The sequence below is a fragment of the Marmota flaviventris genome, chromosome 5 (assembly GCF_047511675.1).
Source record: "Marmota flaviventris isolate mMarFla1 chromosome 5, mMarFla1.hap1, whole genome shotgun sequence".
NCBI classification, from domain to species: Eukaryota; Metazoa; Chordata; class Mammalia; order Rodentia; family Sciuridae; genus Marmota; species Marmota flaviventris.
The window spans coordinates 100,831,870-100,846,191 of NC_092502.1; the positions used below are offsets into that span (position 1 = coordinate 100,831,870).

The 14,322-nt window shown below is 34.4% G+C and overlaps 1 protein-coding gene across 6 annotated transcripts in view; it reads left to right on the forward strand.

Moving 5' to 3' along the window:
• Nucleotides 1-14,322, forward strand: part of Ssbp2 (single stranded DNA binding protein 2) — a 333,116-nt gene that overhangs the window by 102,167 nt on the left and 216,627 nt on the right. For all 6 annotated transcript variants that reach the window (XM_027927778.2, XM_027927775.2, XM_027927777.2 and 3 more), the window contains one exon: nucleotides 1,270-1,331. In XM_027927778.2, the coding sequence (XP_027783579.1) occupies nucleotides 1,270-1,331 (62 nt within the window). The remainder of the gene's footprint in view (nucleotides 1-1,269; nucleotides 1,332-14,322) is intronic.

The window sequence follows — 14,322 nt, forward strand, 5'->3', positions numbered from 1 at the left end:
CAAAAATTTTAAAATAAATAACAGCTTAATTTGTTTAAATGATTAACGTTTTACTGCTTCCATTTATATCAGTTTCAACTCTAATTGCTGTTTTTCCTAGTTGTGCATATGATTTCCACCAAGGTATTTTATACTGTTTTGATGAGTAAGTAAAAATTGTTTGGCACATACCTAAATACTTGAATATTTATCACTGGAGTTTTGTGAGTACTGGTGACACTGATGCTGGAATAAATTTTTATAGCATTGCTTTTCTAGGTAAAAGAAAAAATAACCACAGTAGCTAACAGTTATCAGGCATTTACTGTGTCAGTCACTCTAAGTGATTTTCATGTACTAACCAGTTTATTCCTTACAGCAACCCTTGGAAGTAGGTAACTACTATTATCCCTTTTTATAGATGAGGAAGTGGAGGCACAGAAGACTTAAGTAACTTCCCTCAGTTCAGACAGCTAATATATATGAAAGCTAAATTTATGCCCATGCCTAATTCTGCTTAAAAAGAATATATTTTTAATATTTTATTTTATAGGGGGCCATGGGGTGGTGGTATATCAACCAAGATACAGATATACTAATTAAAAGAACATTAAATGTTTCAACAGAATATAATATGGGGAAATACAGGTTTAAGAAAACAAGGAACTGCAGAATGTATGAAGTTATATAAATCAATAATTGCCACAAGTAAGCAATAGGGCTGATGGATCAAAATAAAGAAGTGTGGTTATCAGAATATTAGAGGGAAAACCTCCACAGCTGAGTCTTAAACTTCTAAGGAAAGACAACTTTCTGGCTATAAGGCCCCACTGAGCTTATGAGGTACCAAGCATCTCAAATTGCACAGAAAGATGGATTTGGAGTTGAGAGAAGAGCCTAATAACTTGTATAATGGGAAGCAAATTCAGGGAAATAATGGCAACATCTTCTCTCATAGACTAATTCAGTTTACAAATCACTATGTAAAATCAGTACTAGAAAAACTCCAGCAAAGAATAATGTGAAAAAGATGAAAAACATTAAATTTACCTTATAAATGGGAAAAATAGGGGCTGGGGTTGTGACTTGGCAGTGGAGAGCTCGCCTAGCACATGTGAGGCCCTGGGTTCGATCCTCAGCACCACATAAAAGATGAGTAAATGAAATAGAGATATTGTGTCCAATTACAACTAAAAAATAAAAAATAAAAAAATGGGAAAAATATTGTTTTGTATTATGTATGGGAAAAAGTATTAGGAAAGTATTTAATATATTTTTTATTCATTTTAGATAAGATGGGAAAAAAACATCACATTGGGGGAACCACCAGGATTCTTACATTCTTGGTGGTGGTAAGTATCTTTTATTCCATTTTTACTACATTGATAATGCATTTCAGTAGATTTGCACTATACTTGTTTATATTTCATGCTTCTCTTTTAATTTTTACTTTCTAAAATTGTTATTTGAAAGCCAGCACTTTTAAAAGCAAAACTCAAAACTAGCGTTAGTGTTTTTTGACTTAAAGATGTTACTATTTAGTCAAGATGGAATTGAAACGACTATGTGGAATCTCCAACTGTAAGTATGATTATCGTATTTGTTTGTTAGGACTGCCATAACAAAATATCAGAGAACGAATGGCTTATACAGAGTCAGGAGGACAGAAGTCTAAGATCAAGGTGATAGAATGACTGGTTTCTAATGAGGGCCCTCTCTTAGGCTTGTAGACAGTCACCTTCTCACTATGACTTTACATGATAGGGGGAGAGAAAGAAAGAAAGCTTTTTGTGTCTCTTCTTAGAAGGGCACTATTCCCACAATGAAGGTCATACCTTTGTGACCACAACCAAATGTAATTATCTATCAAAGGTCCACTTCAAAATAAATTTGAAAGTTAGGACTTCAACACATGAATGTGGACGAGGTGTATAATTCAGTCCATAGCAGATTTCCTTTTTTTACTTGCAGTGGCAAATGAGGATTGTACTTTTTTTTTTTTTTTTTGATTCTCTGCTCACTGACTATGTATAAGGTTGCTGTCTGTGAAGAGGCATATTAAATTGTCATAATGCTAGACCACTTCATAAGCTTCAGAACACCATTCCTGTTTCTCCCTTGAAGCCTCACTTTTCCTCTTGAGGGATTGGGAATGGGAGATAATAATTTGATTGGCTAATCCTATTCCAAAATAATAGCCATCCATCAAATGGAAAATTTCTAAGAACAAGAGGGGAATAAATTACAAATAAGCAGGCACTGAAACAAATTTATCTTCATTTCTCAAGATGTAAAAGCATATTCATGAGAAATGGTTTCCTGATAAAGTGCTAAGCAGATACTGAACTATTCATATGTATTTTTGTTTCTTGTTTGCTTTGAAGATCACAATTTTATATTTCTTTACATTTCTGCCATATGGGTGGTAACTTTTAAGTTTTATTTATTCATATGCTTTGAGCAAATTTCTCTTTGCAATCTTAGTAAAATTTATTTATTGCATACTGTCAACAAATATTTATCGAATGCCTTGTATGTATCAGGTGCTATATGAGATACTGTGGACACACCAGTGAATAAAATGGGTACACATCCTTCCCCTATTGTTGATGACAATCTATTGAGGAAAACAAATAGCTCAATAAGCAGTAAGAAAGAAATGTTTTATGGGATGTGCAGAATACCATCTAGCACATACTGAATACATTTCACCTAGAGAAGCTTTTATCTAAGCCAAGATTTTAAGTATATAGGGAGTTACTCAGAGAGACATGAAGAGATAAAGAAGAGGAATTTTCTGGGTCAATCCTATGATGTTTGAAGAGGAGGGGTAGGCAGAAAGAGTATAGCATGTAGAAAGAATGGAAAGAATTTCAGTGTGTTGGAAATTGAGGTGATAGATGATTAGGGATGAGTCTGGAGACAGAAACTGGGAGTTTGAATTTACTTATAAAGTCAATCCATGCAGGTAAGTTTTTCAGCAGGAGAGTATTCATCTTAGAGTAATGTATCTTAATATCATTGTAGTTATATAGAGTAGAAAATGGATGGAACATGAATCAATCCAGAAGTAGAGAAGTACTTAGAAAGCTATTTCAGTGAGAAGAGAATGGTTACCTCAGCTAGTGTATAATCAATGAGTAGCAAGAGAAGTGGAAGGATGTGGAAGATGTAAGTGTTGAAATAGCATTGACAGGATTTGGTGAAAAGTTCAGCTTTGTGGGCATGCTGGAAGTACATGGCATCCTGGTGGAGATTTGATGTAGGCAGCTGGTTAGGTATATCTGATATGTAAAAGAAAGAAAGATGGGTAAATGGTATTTCCCATGTGTGAGGAGAAAAAATGGACTTTGTATAAAAAATTTGCATACTTAACATTTAAGAGGTGAGGAGGAAGAATAGGCTACAAAGGAGACAGAAGACCCAACTAAAGAGGTAGGAAGAAAACCAGGAAAGTGTACCATCAGAGATACCAACAATAAGGGAGGGTTTTGAGAAAGAAAAAAATGTTTAAAAATGTCAACTGTGGCTGAAAGGTAGAATAATAGGAGTGGATATGTCCTTTCTGGACTTAGAGAAAAGGTTATTGTTGACTTGTGCAAAATGAGAAATGAGGGCTGGGGTTGTAGCTCAGTGGCAGAGAGCTTGCCTAGCACATGTGAGGAGAAAAAAGAAAAAGAAAGAAAAGGAGAAAAAAGTTTAAAAGTGTCAACTCTGCAACTCTGGCTAAAAGGTACAATAACAGGAGAAGCATTTCCTGTTTATTGCCTTGTACACTAATCTCTCAGCGTCTTCTTTAAAAGAAGAAAACAAAAATTGTTTTCTAGTGCCATGAATGTGGTTACTTAGTACATTATTTAATGCCATCATCTTTTTAATCTCCTGAAAGCATTCCTTACTAGAAGTCCTGTGGTGAATCGCACATGGTCAGTTGTGGTTGTGGGTTTCCCCTGTTTGTCTCACGTACATATGGCAGGAGCAGGTGCAATTGTTTGGTTGAGAATTCTTCCTGTATTTAGAACAACGGTTCATTACAGTTAAGCATCATCAGAAGTGCTGTGTTTGGGGGTTTTAGGACTGATCTCTTATATGATATTATAAAAGTCAAATTTTCATTTTTACAGTATGTTTTGATGATATCTAGATCTTCACTATAAATTCTTAGCTATTTTCTGATAGTCATTGAGTCTCTTCACCTATTAATACCTTTATACTCTGTAAGTTTTGAATTAGCTTCACAAAGTGGCATACAAAGCATCTGAGACTTGTCTTCCTGTTGGATCAGGGTTAACAGTGAGAATTTTAAGTTTTCTGTTATAGCATTAATTTTATTTCTTGTACCTATTTCTCTTTTACTACCGTTCTTGTGAATATAACCTAGTCTCATACAATAGATGGTTGGTAATAAATTATTGAATTTATAGATGGGTGATAATAAATTACAGATATTTTTTGCATCTGCTTGACTAGCTTTTTTTGTTACCAGTTGTCAGAAGGTGCATATAAAAATCTTACCAGTTGGGCTGGGATTGTGGCTCAGTGGTAGAGCGTGTGCCTAGCACAGGCAGAACCCGGGTTCGATTCTCAGCACCCCATAAAAATTTTAAAAAGGCACTGTGTTGTGTCCATCTACAAAAAAGATCTCTCTCTCTCTCTCTCTCTCTCTCTCTCTCTCTCTCTCTCTCTCCTTTCTCCTCTAAAATAAATAAATAAATAAAATCTTACCAGAGCTTTTACTTTTTACTTTTTTTGATGGCTCTTAGATTCAGGGGAGTCCTTCCTGTATGGCTTTGATGTTTAAAGTAACTAATTCTTACTTAGTTGGATATATAAAAAAATTCTAAATAATTAGCACATAAATATTTCCAGACTATATTTGTTCAACTTAAATCTAGCACATGTACAGTGTATAGGAATTGTATTTTCAATGTTTTTAGTTTTCTTCCCTAAAACTATTAACACACTCTTTCAGATACCTAGTTCAGCTATCTAAATAAATGATTCTTAATAATTTTGAAGTCAGGGGCTCCTCTGAGAAATGATGAAAGCTTTGGATCCACTGTTCTAGAAAAATGCCCAAATCCTAAACTGTCCTGATCATTTTGTACAGTTAAGCCATTACTGTAGGTTCTGAATCCAGTAGAAGCCTAACCTTTTAACCCTCTACTTTTTTTTTTGGTTACTGGGAGGGTACCGGGGATTGAACTCTGGGACACTCGACCACTGAGCCACATCCCCAGCCCTATTTTGTATTTTATTTAAATATAGAGTCTCACTGAGTTGCTTAGCACCTCACTTTTGCTGAGGCTGGCTTTGAACTCAAGATTCTCCTTGAGCTCAAAAACTCAGCCTCCTGAGCCACTGGGATTACAGGCATGTGCCACTGTGCCTGGCTAAGCCTCCACTCTTTAGAACTGGGCTTCATAATCTGTGATCTAGGTTAGGAATTCAGGACCATAATAATGGTTGACTTTTTACACCTACTAGGAAAGCTGTTGCTGTTGTTGAGGTCTAGATGATTAGGATGGCATGTATTCTTCAGGAACTTACTGGTTGCTCAGTTGTTCAAACTAAGACTATTTATGGACCAATTTTGTTACTTCTTCTATTTTTTACAGAATATTTGAATTTGGAATTGTCCCATTATTTAAGCCTCCTCACTGAATATTTACAAAGTACAAAACTGTGCTGCCTTCAAGATAATTAGTAATAGGAGAGATAAACAATGAAAAGTATTATAATAGAAGTATATACTAGTTATAAAACCAATACAAAAGCAATTTTAAAAAGAGTTAGAAAAGACTTCAAAAAGTGAATCTAAGCAGACATGAAAGTTGAATAAGGAAAAGGTATTTTGGGTGGGGAATAGCTAGTATAAAATCCCAAAAGGAGGATGATCATGTACTTAAGGAGTAACAGTTTGAAGCAATTGATCTATAGGTGCAGTACTAAGAAAAGATGGAATCTAAAGCTAGATACAAAAGCAGCGGTCAGGTTAAAAAGTCCTTGGATACATCAAGGATTTTGGACTACAAACAGAGATTATAAACAAGGTGTGTGATATTATAAGATTTGTGCTTTTAGATACTCACTTGGCATCAACATCGAGATGAATTGAAGAGGATTGACAACAGAGGTGGAGACCAGTTTATAAGATGCTTATAATTGTCCATTGTAAAGGTAATAATGTGAGAGATCTCAGATAACAATGTGTCAAATAGTTTAGAGGTGAACAAGGAGCTCCCAAGTTTTCAATTTGATTGATAGGATAGACATTGAGGCTGTTCACTGAGTGAAGGAATATAGGGAGAACAACAGGCTTAGCTTTGGAGAAGACTGTGTTTTAGCTTGAACAGGCTATATTTTGAGATATTCAGATAAAATTGCCCTACAGAAATCCAGAGATCGTGTTCTGTATCTCAGAAAGGGCTACATAATTGTTAGGGACTTAACAGCACAGACTGTACAGCAGATGAGGAATTCACAGATTAAAATGCCTAATGGAACAAAGAAGAGTAGGGCCTGGGTTGGAAATCTGGGAAAAATCAACATTTAAGCATGGTGGATAAAGAGGAATCTTTAGGAAAAGCAAATGGAGAGGAACATGAGTAATAGGAGGGAAAAGGTATAGATACAGAAAAGGAATTCCTGGAAGAGAGCATTGATCAGTTTAATTCATTCCTCAGCAAGTGTAAATAAAAACAAACAACAAACAAAAAAGTCTAAAGGTTTTTCTGAATTGGAAAGTAAGGTGAACTTTGGTTGTCTAGTGGAGAAGAGTCTCAGAAGAGTGGTGAACATGAAATTTAGAAGGCTGTTTTAACTCATGTTTTCAGCTATAGCATGGCCAAGAGTAGTCAAGTGTGTGACAGCATGTGTAGTTTCTCAGGTCCTATGCAGAGCAGTACTTAATAGTTTTGTTTTAAAAATAGAATAGATTTGAATGAGCTGGTGGTCATGGCAGTACAACTTGGGAGGATAAGGCCAGGTGTAAAATTGAGGCCAGCCCGGGCAACTTAGTCAGACCCTGTCCCAAACTAAAAGTTAAAAAAGGCTGAGGATGTGGCTCAGTGGTGGATTGCTTGCCTAGCTTGTATGAGGCCCTGGGTTCAATCCCCAGTAGCCTGGGTGGGAGTTGGGGAATAGAATAGATTTGAGCATGTGTATAGATTGAGGTGAAAAATCAGTAAAAGGTTTGGAAAGGGTTGAAGATGTAGGAAAGAGAGAGAGAGAGAGAGAGAGAGAGAGAGAGATACATGTACAAAGAAGGAGAATAAAATGCAAGAGATATGAGAACCAAATGCTTTGGAGAGGAGGAGGGGAATTTCTACTTTTAGTATGAAGTAGAGGAAAGTAGGTGATTTTACTTACTGGAGCTGTTCCCTCTTCTTTCTGATATGATTTCCCTAATCACTTTTTTCTTTTCTGGTTTGCACCATACCCAGTGCTACAGAATTTCCCATGCTTCAGTTCATTTCCTTTACTTGAATCAAAGATTACATAGTCTAGTGGGCCAACTGACCAACTCCGATGCTATTGTTTGAAAATGATATCCTTTGAAAACTTACTTTCTACTTGTATTCTTCAATAAAATTTTCCAGTTCGTCCGTAATTTAAAAACTAAAAATGACAAGAAACTTCTTTCTTCTAATGTTAATATTCTTTTCAACTTGTGGAATTAAAAAAATATATATACTTTCCAAACTTCCCATTTAAAGTTTAATTATTAAAAACTATGCCTCATTTTAATTTAATAACAAAAATGTAAAACACCTTTTAAAATAACTTTAGGAATGTGAATTAATATTATACATATACATATGTACATGATATATTACTACACGTTATTTGTTTACTGTGTGTGTGTGTGTGTGTATAAAAACATTGTAGAGGAAATAGACTAATAAGTAAGATTATCATGAGAATTCAGTTTCTTTGACCTGGCAGTTAAATCAAATCTTGAAGTATGCTAGCACTCTAATGATTGAATAATTTCAGGTATGGCTAAGAATAACTAAATACTCATATCAAAACAATAGCATTGGAGTTGGTCACCTGGCCTACAAGAATATATAATATTTATAGTTGGCTGGCTGATTCTTACTCTTCTTGTATGTGTTTCTTGATAGGTATTGTACAATTAATCACTTATTTGAATTGAATTTAAACTAACCATTGTATAAGACAACATAGGTGATAACTAGGATAGAAAGAAAAGGAGGATCAGGGTAATAAGGGAAGAAAAAATATTAACAAGAGAGAAAGCAAGGAATGGAGGTAAATAGACTATAGAGAAAAGAAAAGCAATATTTATTCTGTGAGATGAGGAAAAAAGATATTTCTTTGTATCTGTATAAAGCTATAAGTTAGACATAAGATATTGTTTTCTCCCTTTTTATATACAGAAATTAAATTTTGGGGGGAGGGTATACTAGAGAATGAACCCAGAGCTGCATCCCATTTATTTACTTTTAAAATTTAAAGACAGGTGTCACTTTGCTTAGAGCCTTGCTAAGTTGTCAGGGCTGGCCTCAAACTTGTGGTCCTCCTGCCTCAACCTCCTGAACTGATGGGATTACAGGTATGCACCACCACACCTGGCTTAAAGAAACTATTTGTTCCAGGTCAAATTTAGAAGAGTTGAAGTTTCCTGAATGGTAATTGTAAGAACACATCCCATAACAGATAATGTTTCTTTTTAAAAATATTTATTTATTTATTCTAATTTGTTATAGTTGACAGCAGAATGTATTTCAATTCATAGTACACAAATAGAGCACAGTTTTTCATGTCGCTTCGTATCTTCATACATAGGGTAATGATTTCCATCTCATCCCACTGTCCTTCTTACCCCCATGCTCCTTCCCTCCCCTTTGCCCTATTTTCCAAATTTCCTCCATTCCTCCCATGCGGCTCCCTTCATTCCCCATCATGAATCAGGATCCACAAGTCTTAGAAAACATTTAGCATTTGTTTTTTGGGGATTGTCTTATTTCACTTTATTTCACTGAGCAAAATATTCTCCAACTCCATCCATTTACCTGCAAATAATGATTTTATTCTCTTTTAATGCTAAGTAGCATTCTGTTGTGTATATATAACACAATTTTTTTTACATTTTTTAAAATCTATTCATCAATTGAAGGATATCTAAGTTAGTTCCACAATTTAGCTATTGTGAATTGTGCTGCTATAAACATTGATGTGGCTGCGTCACTGTAGTATGCTGGTTTTAGTCCTTTGGGTATAAACCATGTAATGGGATAGCTGGGTCAAATGGTGGTTCCATCCCAAGTTTTCCAAGTAATCTCCATACTGCTTTCCATATTAGTTGCACCAATTTGCAGTCCCACCAGCAATGTATGAGTATGCCTTTCCTCCCACATTTTCCCCAACACTTATTGTTGTTTGTATTCTTTTTTTTACAATTTTATTTTTAATTTTAATGTTATATATGACATAGAATGCATTGCAATTCATTTTACACATGTAGAGCACAATTTTTCATATCTCTGGTTGTACATAGAGTAAAGTCACACCATTCGTGTCTCTATACATGTACTTAGGATAATGATATCTATCTCATTCCACCATCTTTCCTACCCCCATGTTCCCACCCTTCCCCTCTCCTTTGCCCTAAATAGAGTTTATTTAATCCTCCTACCCCACCACCCCAATTATGAATCAGCATCCTTAAATCAGAGAAAACATTCAGCATTTGTTTTTTTGGGACTGGCTAACTTCACTTAGTATTATATTCTCCAACTCCATCCATTTACCTGCAAATGCCATAATTTTATTCTCTTTTAATGCTGAATAATATCTCATTGGATAGGCAGAATTAATATTATCAAAATGACCATACTGCCAAAAGTACTATACAGATTTAATGCAATTCCCATCAAAATCCCATTCATCTACAGAAGGGCATCTAGGTTGGTTCCACAGTTCAACTATTGTGAATTGTGCTGCTGTAAACATTATTGTAGGTGTGTCCCTATAGTATGCTGTTTTTAAGTCCTTTGGGTATAGACTTAGGAGTGGGATAGCTGAGTCAAATGGTGGTTCCATTCCAAGTTTTCCAAGGAATCTCCATACTGCTTTCCAGATTGGTTGCACCAATTTGCAGTTACATCAGTAATGAAGAGTGTGCCTTTTTCCCCACATCCTCGCCAACACTTATTGTTTTTTGTATTCTTAATAACTGCCATTCTGACTGGAGTGAGATGAAATCTTAGAATAGTTTAGATTTGCATTTCTCTAATTGCTAGAGATGTCGAACATTTTTTCATATATTTGTTGATTGATTGTATAGCTTCTTCTGAGAAGTATCTGGTCAGTTCCTTGGCCCATTTATTGATTGGGTTGTATTTTTTTTGATGTTAAGATTTTTGAGTTATATATCGTAGAGATTAGTGCTCTATCTGATGTGCATGTGGTAAAAATTTGTTCCCAAATTGTAGGCTCTCTATTCACCTCACTGATTTTTTTTTTTTTTTTTTTGCTGCGCAGAAGCTTTTTGTTTGAATCTATCCTTTTTATTGATTCATGATTTTATTTCTTGTGCTATAGGAATCTTATTAAGGAAGTTGGGGCCTAATCCAACATGATGAAGATTTGGGCCTACTTTTTCTTCTATTAGGGTTTAATTCCTAGGTAGTTATTCACTTTGAGTTGAGTTTTGTGCATGGTGAGAGATAGGGGCTTAGCTTCATTTTTTGCATGTGGATTTCCAGTTTCCCCAGCACCATTTGTTGAAGACACTATCTTTTCCCCAATATATGTTTTTGGTGCCTTTGTCTAATATGAGATAACTGTATTTATGTGGGTTTATCTCTGTGTCCTATATTCTGTACTATTGGTCTACAAGTCTATTTTGGTGCCAAATATCATGCCGTTTTTGTTACTATTGGTCTCTAGTATAAAGCCTGGTATAGTGATGCCACCTGCTTCACTCTTCTTGCTAAGGATTGCTTTTGTTATTCTGAGTCTCTTATTTTCCAGATGAATTTCATGACTTCTTTTTCAACTTATGTGAGGAATGCCATTGGGATTTTGATGGGAATTGTATTAAATCTGTATAGTACTTTTGGCAGTATGGTTATTTTGATAATATTAATTCTGCCTATCCAAGAACAAGGGAGATCTTTCCATCTTCTATGATCTTCTTTAATTTCTTTCCTTAGCATTTTGAAGTTTTCATTGTAGAGGTGTTTCACCTGTTTCATTTATATATATATGAAATTGTTTGAATCTGTCATATATATATTTTAAATGGGGTAGTTTTCCTAGTTTCTCTTTCAGAGCATTGGTCACTGATGTACAGAAATGCCTTTGATTTATGGGTGTTGATTTTATATCCTGCTACTTTGCTGGATTCATTTATTAGTTCTAGAAGTTTTCTGATGGAAGTTTTTGAATCGTCTAGGTATAGAATCATTGTCAGCAAATAGTGATAGTTTGAGTTCTTCTTTTCCTATCCATATCCCTTTAATTTCTTTTGTCTGTCTAATTGCTCTGGCTAGAGTTTCAAGAACAATGTTAAATAGAAGTGGTAAAAGAGAGCATCCCTGTCTTGTTCTAGTTTTAGAGGGAATGCCTCCAATTTTTCTCCATTTAGAATGATGTTGGCCTGGGTCTTAGCAAGGATAGCTTTTACATTGTTGAGATATGTTTCTGTAATCCCTAGTTTTTCTACTGTTTTGAACATGAAGGGGTGCTATATTTTGTTGAATGCTTTTTCTGCATCTATAGAGATGATCATATGATTCTTATCTTTAAGTCTATTAATGTGATGAATTACATTTATTGATTTTCATATGTTGAACCAACCTTGCATCCCTAGGATGAACCCCACTTGATCATGGTGCACTATCTTTTTTATGTTTTTGTATTTGATTTGCCAGAATTTTTTTGTGAATTTTTTGCATCTATGTTCATTACAGATATTGGTCTGAAGTTTTCTTTCTTTGATGTGTCTTTGTCTGGTTTTGGAATCAGGGTGATATTGGCCTCATAGAAAAAGAGGGAACACATCCAAACTCATTCTGTTTCATGAAATAATTTGAGGAGTATTTGTATTAGTTGTCTTTGATGTTCTTGTAGAACTCAGCTATGTATCTATCTGGTACTGGACTTTTCTTGGTTGGTAGCCTTCTGATGGAGTCTTCTATTTCATTGCTTGAAATTGATCTGTTTAACTTGTGTATATCATCCTGATTCAGTTTGGTCAAATCATATGACTCTAGAAATTTGTCGATGCCTTTGATATTTTCTATTTTATTGGAGTACAAATTTTCAAAATAATTTTTAATTATCTTCTGTATTTCTCTAGTGTTCATCGTGATAATTCCTTTTTCATCACAGATGTTAGTAATTTGAGTTTTCTCTCTCCTGGTCTTTTTTAGTGTGGTTCAGGTATCAATTATTTCCTGTGTTCTGCTTTTGGTGTTGATTTGTTCTTTTTTCTAAGGCTTTGAGATGTAATGTTAGGTCATTTTTATTTGTTGATTTTTTTTTCTTCTTTTAAGGAATGAACTCCATGCAATGATCTTTCTTTTTAGTACTGCCTTCATAGTGTCCCAGAGATTTTGATATGTTGCATCTATGTTCTCATTCACCTCTAAGAATTTTTTTAATCTCCTCTTTGATGTCTTTTGAACCCATTGTTCATTCAATAGCATATTATTTAGTCCCTAGGTGTTAGAGTAGCTTCTATTATTTATTTTATCATTGATTTCTAATTTCATTCCATTATGATCTGTTAGAATGCAGCGTAGATCTCTACTTTTTTGAATTTGCCAAGAGTTGATTTGTGGCATAATAAATGGCATATTTTAGAGAAGAATCCATGTGCTGCTGAGAAGAAAGTATATTCACTTGTTGAAGGATGCAATTTTCTAAATATGTCTGTTAAGTCTAAGTTATTGATTGTATTATTGATTTATATAGTTTCTTTGTTTAGCTTTTGTTTGGAAGATCTATCCAGTGATGAAAGAGGTGTGTTAAAGTCACCCAGAATTATTGTATTGTGGTCTGTTTGACTCTTGAAATTGAGAAGAGTTTGTTTGATGAATGTAGATGCTCCATTGTTTGGGGCATATATATTTATAATTGTTATGTCTTGTTGATGTATGGTTCCTATAAGCAGTATGAAATGTCCTTTTTGATATATTTTGATTAACTTTAGCTTGATGTCTACTTTATTTGAAGTGAGGATAGAAACCCCTGCTTGTTTTCACAGTCCACATGAGTGTGTTTTTTGCCAACCTTTCACCTTCAGTTTGTGGTGAGATAAGTCTCTTGAAGGCAGCATATTGTTGGGTCTTTTTAAAAATCCAACCTGCCAGTCTATGTCTTTTGATTGGTGAATTTAGGCCATTATAATTGAGACATGATTTGTTTTCTCAGTCATTTTTGTTCATTTTTGGTATTTAACTTGACTTAATTTTTCCTTTGATTGATTTTTTCTCCTTTGCTAATTTTCATTGTTGTTTTTCATTTCCTCCTCATGGAATATTTTGCCAAGGATGTTCTGTAGTATAGGCTTTCTAGTTGTAAATTCTTTAACTTATGTTTATCATGGAAAGTTTTAATTTCATCATCAAATCTAAAGCTTAATTTTGCTGTATATAAGATTCTTGGTTGGCATCCATTGTCTTTCAGAGCTTGGTAAATGTTGTTCCACGATTTTCTAGCTTTCAGGGTCTGGGTTGAACAATCTGCAGAGATCATAATTGGTTACCCCCTATATATAATCTAATTACTTTCTATTGTGAGTTTTAAAATTATCTCCTTATTCTGTATGCTAGGCATTTTCATTACAATGTGTCTTTTTGTGGATCTGTTGTGATTTTGTGCATTTGTTGTCCTGTAAGTGTCTTATATTTGATTTTCCAATTCATTCTTTATGTTTGGAAAGTTTTGTGATATTATTTCATTTAATAGATTGTTCATTTCTTTGGTTTGGAACTCTATGTCTTCCTCTATCCCAATAATTCTTAAATTTGGTCTTTTTATGTTATCCTATAATTCTTGAATGTTCTGGCCATGTATTCTTACCATCGTCCACTGTGTGGTCAGCATTCTTTTCAAGATTATATATTTTTTCTTCATTGTCTGAGGTCTTGACTTTCAAGTGATCTAATCTGTTGGTGGTGCTTTCTGTTGGGTTTTTAATTTGGTTTATTAGTTCTTTCATTTTAAGGATTTCTTGTTTTGTTTTTTTTTTCAGAACCTGTATCTCTTTAATGAAGTAGTTTTTTGCTTCATGTATTTGCTTCATGTAGCTCTTTATGAAAATGATCTTTTGCTGCCTATATTTGCTCTCTTATATCATCCTTT